The sequence below is a fragment of the Melitaea cinxia genome, chromosome 2 (assembly GCF_905220565.1).
Source record: "Melitaea cinxia chromosome 2, ilMelCinx1.1, whole genome shotgun sequence".
NCBI classification, from domain to species: domain Eukaryota; kingdom Metazoa; phylum Arthropoda; class Insecta; order Lepidoptera; family Nymphalidae; genus Melitaea; species Melitaea cinxia.
This window is the reverse complement of record NC_059395.1, coordinates 17,069,785-17,087,949: the sequence shown is the minus strand read 5'-3', so window position 1 is coordinate 17,087,949 and position 18,165 is coordinate 17,069,785. Positions and strand designations below refer to the sequence as shown.

General features: G+C 35.9%; 2 protein-coding genes across 2 annotated transcripts; both read right to left on the bottom strand.

Annotated features, from left to right (window-relative positions):
* Positions 1-399: 399 nt before the first annotated feature.
* LOC123666084 (astacin-like metalloprotease toxin 5) lies at positions 400-5,722 on the bottom strand. Its single transcript, XM_045600295.1, has 6 exons — positions 5,605-5,722; positions 4,885-5,097; positions 3,130-3,239; positions 1,915-2,125; positions 1,160-1,296; positions 400-594 (listed from the first exon to the last, which is right to left on the bottom strand). The coding sequence occupies exons 1-6, from the start codon at positions 5,720-5,722 to the stop codon at positions 463-465; spliced, it is 921 nt and encodes a 306-aa protein (XP_045456251.1). The 3' UTR covers positions 400-462.
* Positions 5,723-13,239: 7,517 nt separating this feature from the next.
* LOC123666075 (seminal metalloprotease 1-like) lies at positions 13,240-16,374 on the bottom strand. Its single transcript, XM_045600284.1, has 6 exons — positions 16,257-16,374; positions 15,960-16,172; positions 15,611-15,720; positions 15,284-15,494; positions 14,082-14,218; positions 13,240-13,906 (listed from the first exon to the last, which is right to left on the bottom strand). The coding sequence occupies exons 1-6, from the start codon at positions 16,372-16,374 to the stop codon at positions 13,430-13,432; spliced, it is 1,266 nt and encodes a 421-aa protein (XP_045456240.1). The 3' UTR covers positions 13,240-13,429.
* Between the last annotated feature and the right edge of the window lie 1,791 nt (positions 16,375-18,165).

The following is an 18,165-nucleotide window of genomic DNA, read 5'->3' as shown; positions in this document are numbered from 1 at the left end:
GTAGTAGATTAAGCTATATGGAGAGGAGACCTATACTCAGCTGCGGAACGTTCAGTTATAATTAATTATAATTTTAATTTTTAAGCTTTTTAACTTTGTGAATACAATAAAGGTGTTAAGATAATTTTGTAAAGTAGTTTTGTTGATTATTTATCGATAACAAATCATAATAAAAATGTATACCCGAGTACTCATTTACTTTATACCTCGAATAGAATTGAAATTAATATTTTATAACAAGGAACGTCTGCTATCTGGTGTCCCACAACACCACACGGTTTTGTTTTTGTCATTTTCTACCTAATTATAAAAATAAGGATAAATAATATGTAGTAGACTGTACTAAAGAAAGAATAATACGCAGGTACAAAATGAAACTAGTTGTAAAAAAAATAAAAAAATAAAAACACTTTATAAAGCTGATCAGTCGCGTATATTACAGATATATGTAGGTATAAAATTCTATTCTTCTTTCTCTTCCTCACTGTCCTCTTCAGGTTCCTCCCACGCCCCCGGGCAATTGTGGTGTCTGTTGATCCTTAACCAGTCCTTGTCAGTGATATAAACGCGCTGTCCCATCAATCCTTCGTGTTCCTAATAATGATACAATAGAAGTATTGTATTTATAAACAAAATAAATACCACGAATATTGTATAAAATTAATATAAAAATTAATAATGTTTATATTAATTTATTAATTTTAAATTAATAATTAGTATAAAAATTGCTCTCATTTAATTAAAACGAAAACAAAATATGAAGGGTAAATCTGTAACTACTGTGTACTGTGTAATGTTTCATTATTTGACAAGATTGGAAAATAAAAAATAAATCACAGCCTCCTTGAAGGCGTGCAAAAATAAACCAAGAACTACTAAAGCAGTGCTAGTTGTTATTTAGTCTGTCCTTGTTGTCGAAGCTTTCAATAACAAAAAGAAAAAGGTAACAACCTAATTGTTATCTTAATAAAGATAAAGTTTTTTAATGTAAACTTACAAACATACGTAATAAATAATAGGTAACAATAAACCACATACAGCGATCTCCAGTCATAAATCGTGTGTCGAGGTTACGGAAAGAGACATAACACACAAACACAATGATTTGTAATTTTAAATCAAGTAAAAAGTAAATACCTACTTTTTATATAAAACTCACCCTTTTTGCAACTATAGTTGCGTTTCCATTGACTGAAAACGCAAAGGCAGAGTAGTGCAGGCAGCTGACGTAGTCGTATTCGATGCCGAGGTTGGTGACTTGATCCGGTCCGTAGATGTTAAAGTTGTGTTCCGTTCCTGTTTTAGATAGCAAGATAATTAACTAAAACACAGTTAGGTACATAAAGACGTAAAAAATTGTCTATGTAATGTGCGTCACTTGCACATAAAGGAATCATTACTTTTATTTTTATTTTTGTTGTTTAAAATGTTTGTTATTATATTAAAAACCAATAAACTATTTTAACGGATTTGCTTTAAATAAAATTTATTCTTGAGACAATGACGGAACTTTAGCTACCGGCTTATTTGCATCTCACCCAACTACACAATCGCCCTGACTAGACGGCTTACAAATCTTATTATTACGATATTGCTATCTAGTTTGAGAAAATTATAAAGAAAATAAATAATAAGTACATAATTTTAATCGAACCGTGCGATTCCCGTAATTTGTCTTCTTTGCTATTATCCGTTAAAGCTACTATTCTTCAGTTTAGCTGATGAAAATGAATCTAGATTTAAATAGTCGTTATCAAAATACGAGTATTAATATTATACACGCAAAGTAAAAAAATTATCTTTAAAATAAAATGTCTTCTTCCATAATAAAATTTCTCGACAAAAACAATTAAAATGATCCTTTTTTTTCTTTGTAAAATGTAGCTGATATAAAATTTAGTTTTCATTTCTCACCAGCCCTAATATTCTCTTCGACAATATCGACATATTCATCGCGATCGTGGGTCGAATGCATGTGCAGGAAACCGAGGATGTGCATCCATTCGTGAACGATCGTGGCGTGACGGAAACATCCCACTCCAGGAACATTACGAGCTAAGTTCATGGTATGAACCCCTCGAGTCTCTGAGTATCCTACGTTAGCGTAGCAGCCACCTGGCAGTCCCTAAAAATTTAATAAAAAAATATTAAATAATACAAAGGTATTTTGTAGAATTGTACTACTTAAAGTATTTACTATTATAGATATATAAAGGTGATCGACATATTAATTAAATACAAATATATATAATACAAAATATATATAGAAATATAAATATATACAGTATGAAATATAATTTCAGGCTTCTATATGTGTCAAATAAAGAGTCAGATCACTGAGGACAATGAAAGTTATAGAATTGCGTCACACGTCTTTTCTTGTAACATGAGTTCAGGTAAGTTTTCCCGCCACCTTTACAAGCCATTTTTTGAAACCATAAAAAGAGCTCTTGCTACTAACGACCGAAGACCTCATGGTTGTTGATTCCCTGGGAAAGGGAACGGGAGCTTTTGTGGGACGCAACCTGCGCTGACACACTTATTCCGTCCCATGTAAAAGAAACAGCCTTAAGACCCGCTGCGGATTAATCTGAAACGACTAAACGGCACAAATATTCGTCACTAATTACAAATTACATCTTTGTGCCGTTTGCAGTCGCAACACTTGGAACTTGGAATAGCAGTGCTAAAATATTTTTTTATAGAGATAGCTCCTCGTCTTATTGCCTCTACTGGTGACAAGAGGGCTGGTGCATTTTTTGCCCACAGAATCGGCATAGCGATTCAACGGAGAAATGCTGCCAGCATTCTTGACACCATTCCACGCGGACGTGACCTAAACCGCAACTATCTCTAAATATTTAGTTGTTAAGTTGTGAATTGTAAATATGCATACTATTGTAAAATTTCAAAATAAATTTTTGTTTTAAATCTGTAATAGGTAAATTCCATTTCAATATTTTTTCTCAAAAGAAAAATAAACTTTTAATTATTATCCAAAATTTAGATCCAGCTTCATCGGATCTTTCTTTCTAGCTTTACTTACTATTCTTGCTTTTCATTGGATTTGATAAACATTATTTTTAGTAAATATAAAATCTATATAAAATAAAATAACAACAGACTTACAGTAACATTAACAAAGACTGTGTCTTCAGGCTCCCTGTAGCGGAATTTGACACAGGTTGAGTTTTCGATATGTTCAATACCCTCTAAAATAGCAGCTTCTTGGAGTGGTCCTATAAAGAGATAATATAAAAAAAATAAAAATGGATTCCGAACGACTACACCAAATTTGATGTTTCTCTTTTTTGGTGTTCTAAATTAATAGGAGAAGCTCTTGAGGAAAGGAATGAAAGAAAAATGAAAAAAAAATCAACATTTTCACCTAAAAAAAGTATATGGCAGTTCGAAGACCACCGAGTCAGCTAATAGTAAGTAATAAAAAAGAAAATTGTAGAATATTGAAATTAGGTTTTTATGTTTTAAAAGATGGATAGAATAACCCGAATAATGTGTAATACACTTCTAAAAAAACCGTGGTTTTCGTTTAGATTTCTATGTGAAATACACTACGTAAGAATAGTTTTATTTTATTTTTTACTTCCTTCATTCCATAGAAAAAAGTACAATTTAGATCTATAACAAATAAATAAGTAAGAAAAAAAAGGATTATTTTATTATTATCAATCAACTTAAAATACTAAACAAAGTAATATAATACAATCACATTTATATAGTATATGGTACATACATACAACTCACAGTAACACTATTTATAATAATTATGAAAAAATGTCTCTCTTTTCAGATTATTCAGGTAGCCTCTTATATACGTGAGCTTGGATCTTATATTTTACCATTAACCTACATACATACAAGTTTCACATCTTTAATTAAGTCAAAATTAAATTGGGAAAATATTTTTTGCAGAAAATTTCCCTAGCTAAACAAAATGTCATTCATACTTTTCAGGTAAAAATAAATAACTTTTTTTAAACTAAATAGACCGAGAATCCTAAATCTTCCTGGTTTTTCGAAAGAAAAGCCCTGAAGAATTAGGATAACTTCAAATTCACATGAAAAATATTTAAACTTATGTCATCCATGTCCAATGTCGAACTAGCTTTATAGAGACGAATTGAATATTTCGCCTTACTGTAATCATTGTATAGATAGGATTTTTCAGTCTATCTATTAATACATTTTGTATTAAGACGATAATGTTACACACTTATTATTGTTTACATATATCGGCTTATATGTCTTGGCCTTATATTAAAAATTCTATATCTACATACGATTCATACGATCTTATGATTCGTAGCGTGATATGATATTTAAAGCCTATAGTCCTAGACCTTCAATAAACAGGCTTTACTAAGATAAAAATTAAAACAAATGGAACCAGCCGCATTACGCGATTAGGTCAAATAAAGGTACAAAATACAAAACTGAAGAAAGCTTTAAAATTTTATGGGGATAGGGTATGTATAGAATTAAATCAAGATTATAATTCGTAAAGTCGCACTTTTTTAAAATTATGAGCTATAAAAGTAATTTACATTTATCAAGCTGTAATTAATGTGATAACTATAGATTACAATCTTACCTTCATTTTTAATCAAAAATATGTAAAGAATGTAAAGAACCTTTAACATTATTTTGTTACCTTTTAAGATACTTATCAATTAGTTAGTAAAATATATATATCAACTAGCTGTACCCTGCGCGCGTTGTTACGCTTTTTTTTGGTCGTACCAACTCAAAAACCTTTGTGGGTTCATGCACAACATTTTCTCAAAAGTAGATCAGAGTAATAATAGGTTTAATTTTTTCATTTTTTCAATCATTCATTCGTTCAAATTTAATTCATTTACTTACCAAATTCACCTTCTCCAAACTGCCAAACAACGGTATTGTTCGGCCACCTGGAGTTTGGCCAGATGTAAGCATTACGACCCTCGGCGTATTGTTGCAACATAGATTCAATGATGAAGTCGTCTAAAATTATGTCGCCCTGGAATCTACCGCTGTTTTCCTCAGGGTTGGCGAGGGGAAACTCTTTCGAACGAGCGAGGAAATGTTCGCCATCACCTATGTAAGAAGAACCATTATACTCAAAGGTAACTTGTATTTTGTTGAATAACGTACAATTTTAAATATTTGACAAATAATGCTCAGACTAAAACGTTGAAAAGATGAGAGATATGGCCAAGTCAGACGAAAGACATTTGGAACACTTTTCATAATGTACTAAATCCTCATAGGTAGCCAGATAAAGGCTAATTTGCTATTTAGTCGTATTTGTTAAATAGACAAAAAGAATAGATTCAATTGTTTCTGACGAATGCTTAAACATACAACCTTGTTTGGGTTTCACTATTGTAGTAGTTGCCTAAATCAAATATGGGTACCTTAAAAATTTTCATAAAAATAAGTTAGATTCGGAATGGTTGCAAAATTAGACTCATAGGACATTTTATAAGCATGATGGAAAAATCAGTTTTCGACACACAAACTTTGTTTATACAGTTTGTAATTATATTAGGGTTTTCCTCGATCTTCATACTTAGCTAAATATAATATTTAGTGTGCACTTACTGGACTTTGTGCTTTCCAAAAAATATCTGAACTGTTCTATATCCTCCCTGCTTCGCGCAATCGAAGGCTTCGCCACGACCACTCCTATCAAACACAACACTATAATCGCCCGGATCATCGTGCTTCTAATACAAACGACTTTTCATCAATTACTTTTATATCAGTACGTTTATCTTCGTGATAAGGTTGTTTTTTAATTCGTCCGAAATTTATGTATAATATGTACTATATCTCTATCGTAATACTTCTTTAGATCATTCAATCAAGTCAAGATCAAATGACGTTGTATCATTATTGCGATGAAAAAATATTTTACCACATCAACTACGCAAATATTTTAACTTCTTCTATCCGTATAGTCCAGCCGACCTACAATAGTCTCTACGACTTTCTTTTCTAGAATTCCCCATCAGTTCTTCAACAAAACGCTCCTTCTGTTCCCACTTCAACTTCACGACATGATAACTAATGTTTGGGTTATTGTTTTTCTGATATGGATTTCCCTCCTCCTTTTGTGATATGATGGCGAGGGGATGCGAACAGTATATACCTTATTTATTTTAGCTTGCGTCAACATTAAATAACTTGCTCAAAATTTGGAGCATCCCTACTCTTCTCAAGAAGTGTCTTGCCAGAGGTTAAGGGGAGGGAGATAGGAACAGCAACGCACTGGCAATGTATTGCTGCATAAACGAACCATACGCTTGATCACCAACTTTGTATAAAAAAAACCAGCCTGTAACCTGAAGTGAACTGTCTTTTGAAGTCCATAGTCAACGTTCGTTTGTAATTATCAAAGTATCTTTTATCAGTAGTTATTCGCTAATGTACATACTTGTAAATCTTTGTTAAAAAATTCCTTTCATGTAGAATTTTAATTTCACTAACCTCAATATACTCGTACAAGAACATAGAAAAATTTCATGTAATACTCTAATTAATTTAGCACGATTTAAATTAATATAATAAATACTAATTTTTACCACCGTCATCGTAGGCGTGGGATATGTATTTTTTATTTTATTTTATTTTTTTTTTTTTTTTTTTTCTTACCCTCCGATATAGGGGTCGGAGACTTTGTTTGCTATCTACTCTTTCATACCAGTTCTCGCTTTCATGCCTCTCGTACTTTCATGCCTCATACTTGATCTTTCTTACATCCATCATCTTTCTCACACAGGGTGGGTTCCCTCTATTTATGTCCTACTTGTCTACTTGGCTACCTTAACTTAGCTTATATCAATAAAGGGGTAAATAAATTTGCAAATTTGGGATTATGGCTTTTTGTTTTACAGGTTTTGTTTTTTCCTTATTTCTAATACTTATTGCTAATTATTAATAATGATATTTATTATCATTATGACAATTTTCCATTTTATTGTGATACAACTTTGTTTTCGTAATTACTACTATAAAGGGTCTTAATCTACTTAACATGGTTTGATTATTAGTTGCTAACATTTATAGGTTTTGTTTATGGTTCACTATTCTATATTTACTTATTTACAACTTAGATGTATTTTATCTTTAACATCTTCCTTACAGTTTAACTTAATATTTCTTCAAATTCTCTCTTATATTTGCTATTTACATTCGATCTTAATTGTATATCCTTAGCCTATCCTTATCCTATACTTATCCTATGCTATTATTTTATATGCATATGATATAAAAATAACATATTTGCCTGCCTCTCTGATTGAAGACCGTTCGTTTACTTGCCGCCTAATCTAGGAAAACTAGGATACAACCGATCAGCCTACGACCCTTTGTAGCCTACAGCTGCCCTGTGTCCCAAAATGCAGAGGTCCTCTGCCGGAGTCGGCGGTCGCGCGCTCCCCTCTTGCTCCGCTGGAGTCTTGTCTTGCAACAAACATACACGTTTCTTCCGAAGCCAAGACCCCCGCAGAGTGTCTCGCGCGTATATCGCCAGGGAATGGAGACTTCTTGCTGGCACGCCACCGCGCCGACCATCGCACCTTCAGGAGTACGCGACTGTTGACCGCGCTAGCTCGTCCCACTTACTCCTAACTGGGCAGTCACTGCTGAAGGCGTTATGGTCCAGCTTATCCAGCTTCGCCCTTCGGCAGTTCCTGCAGGAGGGCGGGACGGCCTGCGCCCAGTCCGTGCACTCCGTCTTCAGGTGCGGGCCGCCGCAGTGGCTGCACACGTCGACCGACTCCACACAGAATTTTCTGCTATGGCCGTAGCCCAGGCATCGGGAGCACTGCACCAACGGGGACTGGTCCTCAGCCCTCACCCTCTGGAGGTCGATATGGACATACCCTTTACGGGTAATCCTATCCCAGAGGGCGGGCGAGGTCTCCAGAACCACGTGGGCCGCGTGCGGATTCCGAGCCCGTCGCCTGTAGCGAACCCTAACCCTACTGGTCTCCTGGTCGAGGCCGTCAAACAGTTCCAGATTCTGGTTCTTCAGGGCCTTCAATACGTCCTCGTCAGTGTTAACTGACGAGACGCCCCTCAGAACCAGAAGCGGGTCCCTGTTACTTACCTCCTCGACCAGAAGACCCTTACCTTTCTCTTCCACTCTCATTCGCGCTTTCATTCTTTCTTCCTTGCTGCTAAAGGCCATTACTACCTTTCGGTCCTTGGCCTTGCGCACTTTCTCCACCCTGATCCACCCTTCTTTGGCCTCCATCGTCTCACGCAGCTGGGTGAGGACCTCCTCACCCGTCATTTGCTCATCGGTCGACGAGACTACAAGCGAGTGCGAAGCGACCGGTCTCTTCAGCGGAGATCCAGCCGCCACAACACTCGCATATGTCCCCCGATCGACCGCCGCTCCTTCCTGTCTCGCGAGCCTGTCTTGCAGGTCTTTAAGACGCTGTCCGTTTTCGACGAGGAGGCGGGTTTGCTCATCTAATTTTTCGCTCAGGAGGGAGTCGAAGACCACCACAGGCTCAGCGCCAGCAACCGAGGTCGTCAGCAAAGGCCCGCGCGGTGAGTGCTCTCCGCTAGGGTTCAGCGACTTCTCCTTCGTCACCCTCCTCATGGCCTCGAGCTCCGCCTCACTCGCCTCGAGCATCTCGTACAGCCCGTCTATGGCTTCGCCGATCATTTTCTTATATTCGCGCTTAAGGTTTTTTGAGCTCGTGGTCGCTATTGAGCAGCGGTGGACCAACTCGTCAGCGGCTTCGAGTCTTGTGGTTTTACGCGTTTCCTCAATGGACTGGCGGGACAGACGATGAGGACTACAGGTCTCGGCCGTTTGTGGCGACCCTGGACTCCCCACCGCCAGAGCCTTGTCCTTGTTTGAATTGGGGGAGGGTACTTTCGGGGGGCTCGTCCGCCATGGAGGTCTCGTCGGTACATTGTCCGTTGATTTTCTCTTCGCTCCTGCGGGCCGGGCCCCTCCGATCCTGTCTTTGGTGGGTGTGCGTATGCCGAACATCGTGAGGGTGCGTCAAAGAATAAAAATTTTAGGATTTTAATATAAAAGTCAAAGAAGTATTAATATGAAAAAAATATATGAAATATATTTTGAAAAACCTAAAATTTTCCTAAAAGAACGGCTGTAAACGACCGTTCCCCGATCAGATAGACAGGCAAATATGCCCCGGTACATAAACAACTTAAATCTATCTTAAAAACTAACAAAAAGTGAGTAAACTCTACTTTTTGGTCAATGACTCTACGTAGAGTCGTCAAATTTAGTTAGATTGGTAGCCCTCAATGAGGGAAAGTCGGTATCGAAAACCGCGTCTCGCTACGACCAGCGGTTGCCGAGATATTGCGCTTCAAAGTTTTTCAAGATGGCGTCCGCGTAGTTAGTCTAAATCTAGACTGATATTCAAAAATTAATATCTCGGGAACCGCTGATCGCAGGATCCCGTGCGTGGGTTCCCCGTAATGGGCCCAGTCTTCTCTACCCTCTCCCGGTCCAAAAAATGGGATCGGGGGGTCAACTCTACGTAGAGTCGTTATGTGCTTAAACACACAGTTCCTTAAACTACAATATATATACAAGAAGCCCCAGCTCTCTGCGATAAAAAATGGCCGAGATATGGCTTGTTTAAATTTTTACAAATGGCCGCCAATATGGCCGCCACGAGATCTTAAGTTTCTAAAATCGGCCCTGGTCACTCTAAACAACCCGTTCTTGGGCTCGTTCGATTCGTCTCGGCTAGAGCTGTTTAATTATATCTACAGAAATTTTTTAGGATCAACCCCCGATTTTTGGGGTTGAAAAAACCTTATTATTAACAGTAAAATACAGTAAAAAAGCACAAAAAATGAATTTAAAATTCTACAAAAAATTAAAATAACTAATTAAACTATATACAATTTTTACAATTGGTTTCCGAAGAGATCGGGCCACGGGATGCACCCCCACAAGCGCACCCCTAATTTTCAAAAATTTATAACTCCGAAAATTTTCAGCCAAAAATTTTGAAATTTAGTACTATGATAAAACTATATAAATGCTACAAAATAAACAAAAAATAAGTGGGGGTCGTCGCTTTACTTTTTTTAATATTTAATTTTGAATTTTGATTAATTTTTGTAAACCCGATATCTTCGGAACCACTAACCGGATTTCGACGTATGATGCGTCGTTTTGAAGGGCTCGCCGAGACGCGTCGTTCGATGTGCTGCACGTTGCCGTAGCTTCCCGGGAACGGAAAACACGTGCCACGTGTTTTTTGGTTTTTTTAAGTTTTCTCCGCGCGCTTGGGCGGAAAAAATCCAAAAAAGGTCTCAAAAGAAAGGTCTCAATAAGACCTATCCGATGACGTTTTAAAAACAATAGGTCGTCGATCTTGTTTGAGCAGCGTTTCTGTTACAAACTTACAGTTGCGGCTAAAACACGGTTTTTCACTTGTAGAATTTTCACTTTTTCACTTTCTTCAATTCTACTTTCGGATTCACGTTAAGCACGTTTCTCCGCAACTTTTGGTATACGGCACTGCACAGTTAGTCACAAAAAACCTATTTTTCAAATGTTTACAAATTTATTTTTCTGCGGTTTCGGTCAGAGGAACACTTGTACGCGTCCGTTTAGAGTGGCGGGCGGGGCGTCTCTCGTGTGGGATATGTATTAGAGCAGTATTACTTTTCTTAAAAGCTTTTATTTAACTTACTTAAAAATGTTTGTATGTAGGTAAATGTTTGTATGTGTATGTTTGTTGCATTAAGTTTGAATGACGATTCATGCATGCATGGCTAGCTATAACGACGTCATTCGAAACCTAACATGACGGAACAACAAAGATGGCAGGGTTATTTTTTTGAAGTCGGTTAAAAATTAAAGTGACGTCACTCTGAATCCATTATAGCGGACTTTTAAAGATAGCGGACTAGATATTTTTAATACACTCTTACAATAATAGGTAAAGAGGCCTATGAAATTGCCGTTTTTTATTAAATAAGTTAACGCACTTTTTTTCTATATTTTTTATTTTTATTATTCAAAGTACATGGAATCAATGCATTTTTGCCAACGAAGTAGTAACTTATTGATGCTTTTCTTGAAAAACTCTGCTGGACGGGAGGTCCAACAAACTCCTCAAAGGCATATTGTACTGTCTCTCGGGTATTGAATTTTTCCCCGTCAAAAAATTATCCAAATTGTGGAAAAAGTCGATCTCTGTAGGAGCAAGATCTGGTCGCGCGTTGTCGTGCAGGAGCAGTGGAGCCGAGTGATTGATCAAAGCTGGTTGGAGAAGTGCGAGCTTCCCCGTTATTGTTTTTAGTTCTTCACAGTACACATCTGCAGTAATGCTCATGCCGTTTGGTAAAAAGCTGTGTTGGATTACACCAGCGCTAGACCACCAAACAGTTACCTTCACTTTCTTAAGGGCCATTTTTCGTTTAGGGCATTGTTTAGGTACTGAACCAGGATCTAACCAACTAGCTGAGCACTTCTGATTGTCGAATAGAATCCATTTCTCGTCACAAGTAACAATGCGATTCAATGTGTCTTCGTTTGTGTGTCTGTTGAGCAGTGCAAGGCACGTCTCGACGCGTATTTCGCGCTGGCGTTCATTCAATTCATGAGCCAACTCATTTGTCGAGCTTCTTTACTTTGCCAATTTGACAATCGTTTAACTTTGAAAGCTGCTGCTTATTCAGCTGTACTTTGAGAATCATCAGCCTCCACAATCGCCTTTAATTCGTCATTGTCGACCAATATTTTTGACCGATCGTGGCTCATTTCTTAGGTGTGTTAGGTTACCAAATTTTGTAGTTTCGTTCTACGTTAATTCAGTCAATTTGTACTCTAAAGGGCCGCTAGTGGGAAAGTTTTGGTGTAGTTCTGATTTCTTTCATTCTATACGTATTTTGAGGTGCTGAAATCCGAATCTGAGGTTCGCAGACAAAATTTCGTGACGCAACATTTAAAAAATCGCAAAAAAGCAAATATTTTTTTTTTCCTTTTTTCGGTTTTTTGCAAAAACTCGAAAATTATTAAATTTTAGTAAATGGTTTGCTTACAAAAATTAAAGTCAATCAATCATCGGCCTTAATCCGTCTATTACAGACGATTTAGACAGTGTCAGAAAGACACTGTGTTGCCTAGGACTCTATTCAGGAAAACGCAGAGTTGCCTAAGCTCTGCGCCACCCTCTCGACCTCACTGGCTAGGCCCACAGGAACGACGAGTCGATACGTGTGGAGCCAGTTCGGCTGCAGGAGTCTTTCGCATTTTAGAGCTATGCCACGAATGCTTGACTGAGACCCTATTCCGGGTTTCAAATGAAGTTTTCCTTCTCCAGGTGATTCCTGACGATTTTGAGCCAGGTTTATCCCTCGGTCGCCTTTTACGACTCCCACGGGAAGAAAGGGGGTGGTGCTATTTTATTCGGCCGACACTACACGGCATATTTTAAAATTAAAGTACTTACCTAAAATTCTCTACAAATATAACTATTTAGTTTTTTTTCAGACCAACCTTTCGGTCTCAAATGCGTGTTGAAAATAGGCAATTTTCAGCGGTCTCTGCAAAACCCACTTTTTACATTCGAAAACTTTATTTTTTATTAGAATCCTGTTATAATATTTGACAGATTTCTCCTAGTTTACTGCACAAGTAATTAAAAAGAAAAAAGTATTGAAATCATTCAAATTCAATATCAAAAATGGTAGAGCTCTAACAAAATAAAACTTAAAATATCGTTACTTATAACCTTCCCCTCTCTTTACTTTAATTGCATCAGTTTTGTAAGTAAATGTGACGTACGAGTAGGTAGCACAGATTTTATATTCCAGATAAAAGTGTTTTATCATAATTTCAGATATGAAAGAATAATTATTATCATTATATATTAATCAACTTGTTTTCAGAGGAAGCTTTCGTTTTGTAACGCAATAAGAATTGGAAATGTTTTTAAAATTTTGCGGAGTATCTTATCAATTTAAAACTTTAACTTAGTAAAATGTTTAATAAAGAATTTAAAGATCGATAAAACTTTTCACTCATAAAAATATCTTATTTTATTTTCATTGAATTTGGTATTAATTATGATACAAATTACATATATGAAAAAAAAATGATAAACTTGGCTTAGACTAGAAAAAAATTGGTCAAATAAACTTCGAATTAATTGTTCAAAATTAAAATGCTATATACTATATGTTAAGTAGGTAATAAATTAAAAACTCAAAATTATTAAGTCACAATCCCAACCTAATAATCGTATTGTATTTTAATGTAATACAGCCTGTTTAATATGTCCCACTACTGTGCAAGGGTTTCTTGTCCTATTAAAGATACATAAAACATGTAGTTTATTTAAAAATTGGTATTTATTACATTTAGTACAAAATTTATTATCATTATTAATTATAAATTGCGATTTGAGGTTTACGCCGGAAACGGAACTTCTACAGCATCAACAACACCGACTGGTGAAAAATCATCAGATTGTTGACTATCTTCGGCTTCCACGACAATAATTGGTAACAAGTCTTCAGATTGTTGATTTTCCTCGACTTCATAGGGAGTTTCTTCAGCTTCGTAAAGAATTTCTTCGACTCCATAAGGAATCTCTTCGACTTCAATAGCAGCAATTGACGACTGATCATTAGATTGTTGGTTTTTTTCGACTTCATATGGAGTTTCTTTGGCTTCAGAAATTTTTTCGACCTCAAGGGGAGCTTCTTCAGCTTCAACTTTTGCTGAAGGTGATTTTTCGTGCAGTGGACTATTAAGTTGCACTTCTTTTTCCAGTAGTTCAACTTCATCTTGAGCCCAAGCACCGGGGCAGTTGTAGTGTCTACGCAGTCTTAACCAGTCTAAAGTAGTGACGTGATCTTGTTGGCCCATTATTCCTGAGAAACTCTAAAACATTTTTGTTAACATTACATATTGTTTACCATGTACTCATTCCTTTCTTTATATTCATGTGAGAATTACTATTAATTAATTCTGAACAAATACAATTACTTTACCAGTTAAATAATATAATCACAACTAATTTTTAATACACTAAAAATTTTATTTATTTGCTACTTACCCTAAGAGGGATGATAGTTGGTTGTCCGTTGCGGCTAAAAGCGTGGGAGCTGTAGTGCATGCAGCTGGTATATTCATAGGGTAAGGCTAGGTTACTGACAATATTATTTTCGTAACGATCAAAGTTATGTCCCATACCTGTAATTTTCAAAAATTGATAATTATTCGAATTGAAGACATTACTAGACGATGTAAGATGACGGTGACGTCAATGCTTTCAGACATTAGTATCTTATCTATACATATAATAAAATGATAGGAAAGTCAAAACTGTACATTGAATTTTTTTTTAAAGAATACTTAAGGTGTAATCTACAATCGATACCAAAGCCAAAAATATAGTTTTTAGAATTTTTGTCTGTTTGTCTGTATGTATGTCCGGGATAAACTAAAAAAAGTACTGCATGGATTTACTTCAAATTTGGCACAAATATTATTAAGAAGTCGGGTCAACATATAGGCTACATATTATCACGCTATCACCTACGGGGAACGAGCAGGGAACTTTTATTTCTTCACCGCATTCTGTAACAACGTGTAATCTAACGACAAATATTTGAATGTTGTTGTTAATATGTTAATACCCATACTATAAGCTAGCCTCACACTATAAATAAAGACATTCTGTAGTATATTTAGTATCAGCATTGCATCCGTGCGAAGCCGGGGCGGGTCGCTAGTATTATATATACATCTTAAGAGCTGAAAGCTATTATAAGTTATGACGACATATTGCAGTTTCGGTTACGATGAATGGAAATGAAAATGCTTTTTAGGCTTAATAGGTGTTGGTCAGGTTCTTGGCGATTGTTTTGTATTGTATATTACTTACTACTACGCCCGTTGAATAAGAATGATTCAATTGTTGAAATCATGATACTCCTTTGAGTTAATGCTTATGTATAATGAGTCAAGACTTGTCTTTTTTATATTTAACTAGGTGACCCCGCAAACGTTGTTTTGCCATCTTATTAACCCCCTTAATCCCCCCCCCTACAACTTAGGGGTATGAAAAATAGATGTTGTTCGACTCTCAGACCTACCCTATATGCACACAAAATTTCATGAGAATCGGTCCAGCCGTTTCGGAGAAGTTTAACTACAAACACCGCGACACGAGAATTTTATATATTAGATGAAAATTTTTGAGCAATATTACAATCCAACTTCTGTTTTACAGAAAATTTTAATGGAAGATCTTACCACTAACGATGTTGTCAAAGTTTATTTGCACGTAATTGTCTCTCGTGTATGTGGATTGCATATGGAAGAACCCAAGTACATGAAGCCATTCGTGGATGATGACGGTGACCCAAAGACAACCTGTTCCAGGATTCGAACGAGCTAAGTTCAGGGTGTGGACACCACGGTCTGCCCAGTAACCAACGCTGGCATAGCAACCATCAGATCTACCCTGTAGGAGTGTTCACATTAGTATCGTGAAATTACTAAGCTATTTCTAAATGTCTATGTATTAAGAATTTGTTCAGTAATAAAATAGATATGGCAGTAAAATAAATGAATACGTACTGTCAATAAGACGTAGTTTCTATCATTAGCATTACGGCGACGGAATCTGACGCAAGAATAACGTTCAATCCAACCAATGGCGTTTAAGATAGTCCGTTGTTGCGCAGCATCTAAAATTTTACAAAAACGAATTTTGTTTATTTTCTGTTGTTACAACAATTTGGTAGATAAAGCGAGTAACAAATATGACTTATAAGTACTTGAATACTAGTCAATTTTAAGTGTTAAATTAATATTTAAATTAGGGTGATTTAAAGAATATGATAGTCTTTATCTTGCCCTTAAATGATCTGCAGTGACACCTAAGTTCTAAGTTATATTCTAGCTACTATAAGATATAATAACTTACTGAATTCATTAGGCCCAAAATCATAAACCACAACATTGCCGGGCCACTTAGTGTTGGGCCAAATGTATGCTGCTCTACCAGCAGCGAAATTTGTGACTAGAGCCTCAACTTGCCAGTCGTCCAAAACAATGTCACCTTGGAACTTTCCACTGTTTTCCCAAATGTTGGCTTGGGGATTGGCCAACATTCGAGAATCTATTCGAACTCCGCTATCTATACGTAAACAAGAAATATATCATGAGTTCAGGTTAAAGTTATCTCAACTTTATTTCACTTTAAATTTATTTTAAATCCTACCTGTACGGCTATTTTCCAAAAATTGCCGGAACTCCTCAATTTCCTCTCTAGTCTTAGTAACTGGGGGGCTTCCTAAAGCCAAATAAATGACGCACAACAAAACTCCTAACCGCAACATTTTAAAAATTCCTATAATCACTTACCGTCGCTTTTTATACCAATTTCATTTGTGACAAACAATTTACCTCCTAAATAGTGATAAAATTAATGAAAACACGATTATAATCACGTTTAGGATAAGATATGTGTGTTTATATAATTGAATGTAAGTGCATAGGAAGATTATTTTATGAATTATTTTATTATTGAACTAGCTTTTACCTGTAACTTCATACGCGTACATAACAAATTTACACATGTAAACTATACTATATATATGCTGCCTTCCTTAATGTTCACATACATGCAACACGACAACAGAAAAATAAAATTGTAAGTAGTAAGGAAATAAAGAAAAAAATATGATTTATTCATATTTTAAAATTGTTATAAAGTCTTTGAATTTTTGTTATAAATACATTTAAACTTTTTTTTTTTTTTAATACTTAATTATTTCAATTTTATTTTATTAAGAATTTGTTATATTAATATTTTGTATAAATAAAATTTAAACTTGTTTATATAATAAAGGTCAGGTGACGAATTTAGAGCATGCCTGTTTTAACTGAAATTATGCAATTTCAAGAAGCTCACACAAAGCTACTGCTGATGCTAAAATATACGTACATGATTTAGCATGAAACTTTGAACCTCTTTCTCCGTATTGGAGAAGAATTGGAGCTTAATCCACGACGTTGCTCCATTGCTGCTGATATTCGAATATTTTCTCTACTATGAATAACGAACGCTATTGTGTTAGTAGACACACAAGGACAGACAACCAAACCGTAAAGTAATAATTGAAACCAGTTAGCAATTAAGAATATTTATTGATGCTGGTCAAAAGAAGAAAAGAAAAGAAACTTTGGATGATGAAAAAAAACATTTTAATAAATCGTCCTTATCGGTCTGGCAAAGTGATTAAAAAAAAAGAAGACTTGTATTACTATTGGGTTTGTTATTTTTAGTTACTTAATTAGTAATGTCAATTTAAATGAGACTAAAATGATGGATGTAGGTAACTCTTATTTTTCATAAAGTAGGTAGATAGGCAACTAGTTAATAAACTTGACAACCAACAACAATTAACAAGTAACAAATTATTAAGGATATATTCAAGAAAGTAGTAGATAGCCAGTTACATGACAACTTTGCTTACTGGTTGTAGAGCACTTAGAAATAGTCAAGACCAGTGGAAGAAATAAGTAGTCCAAATTATTTAACAACTAATCTTGCGCTGATGAGTCGCTAGAATAGTTTTTTATCACACCGCAGAAAGCTTAAATCTTCAACTATTTTAGAAGATTCTTTTGTATATTCATTAAAAAAATAAATCAATGATTGAGATTGTTTAAGAACACATTTCTAATATTTTGATTATACGTTTTTTATGTATATTGCTTAGATTTATGCGTTCAGAGGCAAAGTTAGCGCAGCTTGACGAACTGCTTCCTACTCCATGCTGGTCCCCGAACAATAAAGACAAAAGATCGTATCGTGTAGGTTTAACACGTTACGATCTCTTCTTCTGTTGACGCAATGGCGCTACGGTCACAACACTGGTTTTGTGGCTGTTGCGCTAGCGGTTGCGGGTTCAAGCCCGGCACATGACAAACATTTGTATTGGCCACGCAGATGTTTTCCATGGTCTGGGTGTTGGTGCAGACCTTGTTGTCGTGTCTCGTAGAACACATTAAGCCGTCGGTCCCTGTTGTTATCACGTACACCTGATAGCGATCGTTACTCATGGTAGGGAATATATCCGCCAACCCGCATTGGAGCAGCGTGGTAGATTAAGCTCTGATCCTTT

Excerpts from the sequence above, each read along its gene's own strand:
- LOC123666084 (XM_045600295.1), bottom strand. The coding sequence starts at position 5,722 with ATGATCCGGGCGATTATAGTGTTGTGTTTGATAGGAGTGGTCGTGGCG. Across the intron at positions 3,240-4,884 it reads GTTTGGAGAAGGTGAATTTG|GACCACTCCAAGAAGCTGCT; the intron begins GTAAGTAAATGA and ends ATCTCTTTATAG. Across the intron at positions 1,297-1,914 it reads CGAAGAGAATATTAGGGCTG|GAACGGAACACAACTTTAAC; the intron begins GTGAGAAATGAA and ends TATCTAAAACAG.
- LOC123666075 (XM_045600284.1), bottom strand. The coding sequence starts at position 16,374 with ATGTTGCGGTTAGGAGTTTTGTTGTGCGTCATTTATTTGGCTTTAGGA. Across the intron at positions 16,173-16,256 it reads TTTGGAAAATAGCCGTACAG|ATAGCGGAGTTCGAATAGAT; the intron begins GTAGGATTTAAA and ends GTTTACGTATAG. Across the intron at positions 15,495-15,610 it reads GAAACTACGTCTTATTGACA|GGTAGATCTGATGGTTGCTA; the intron begins GTACGTATTCAT and ends ACACTCCTACAG.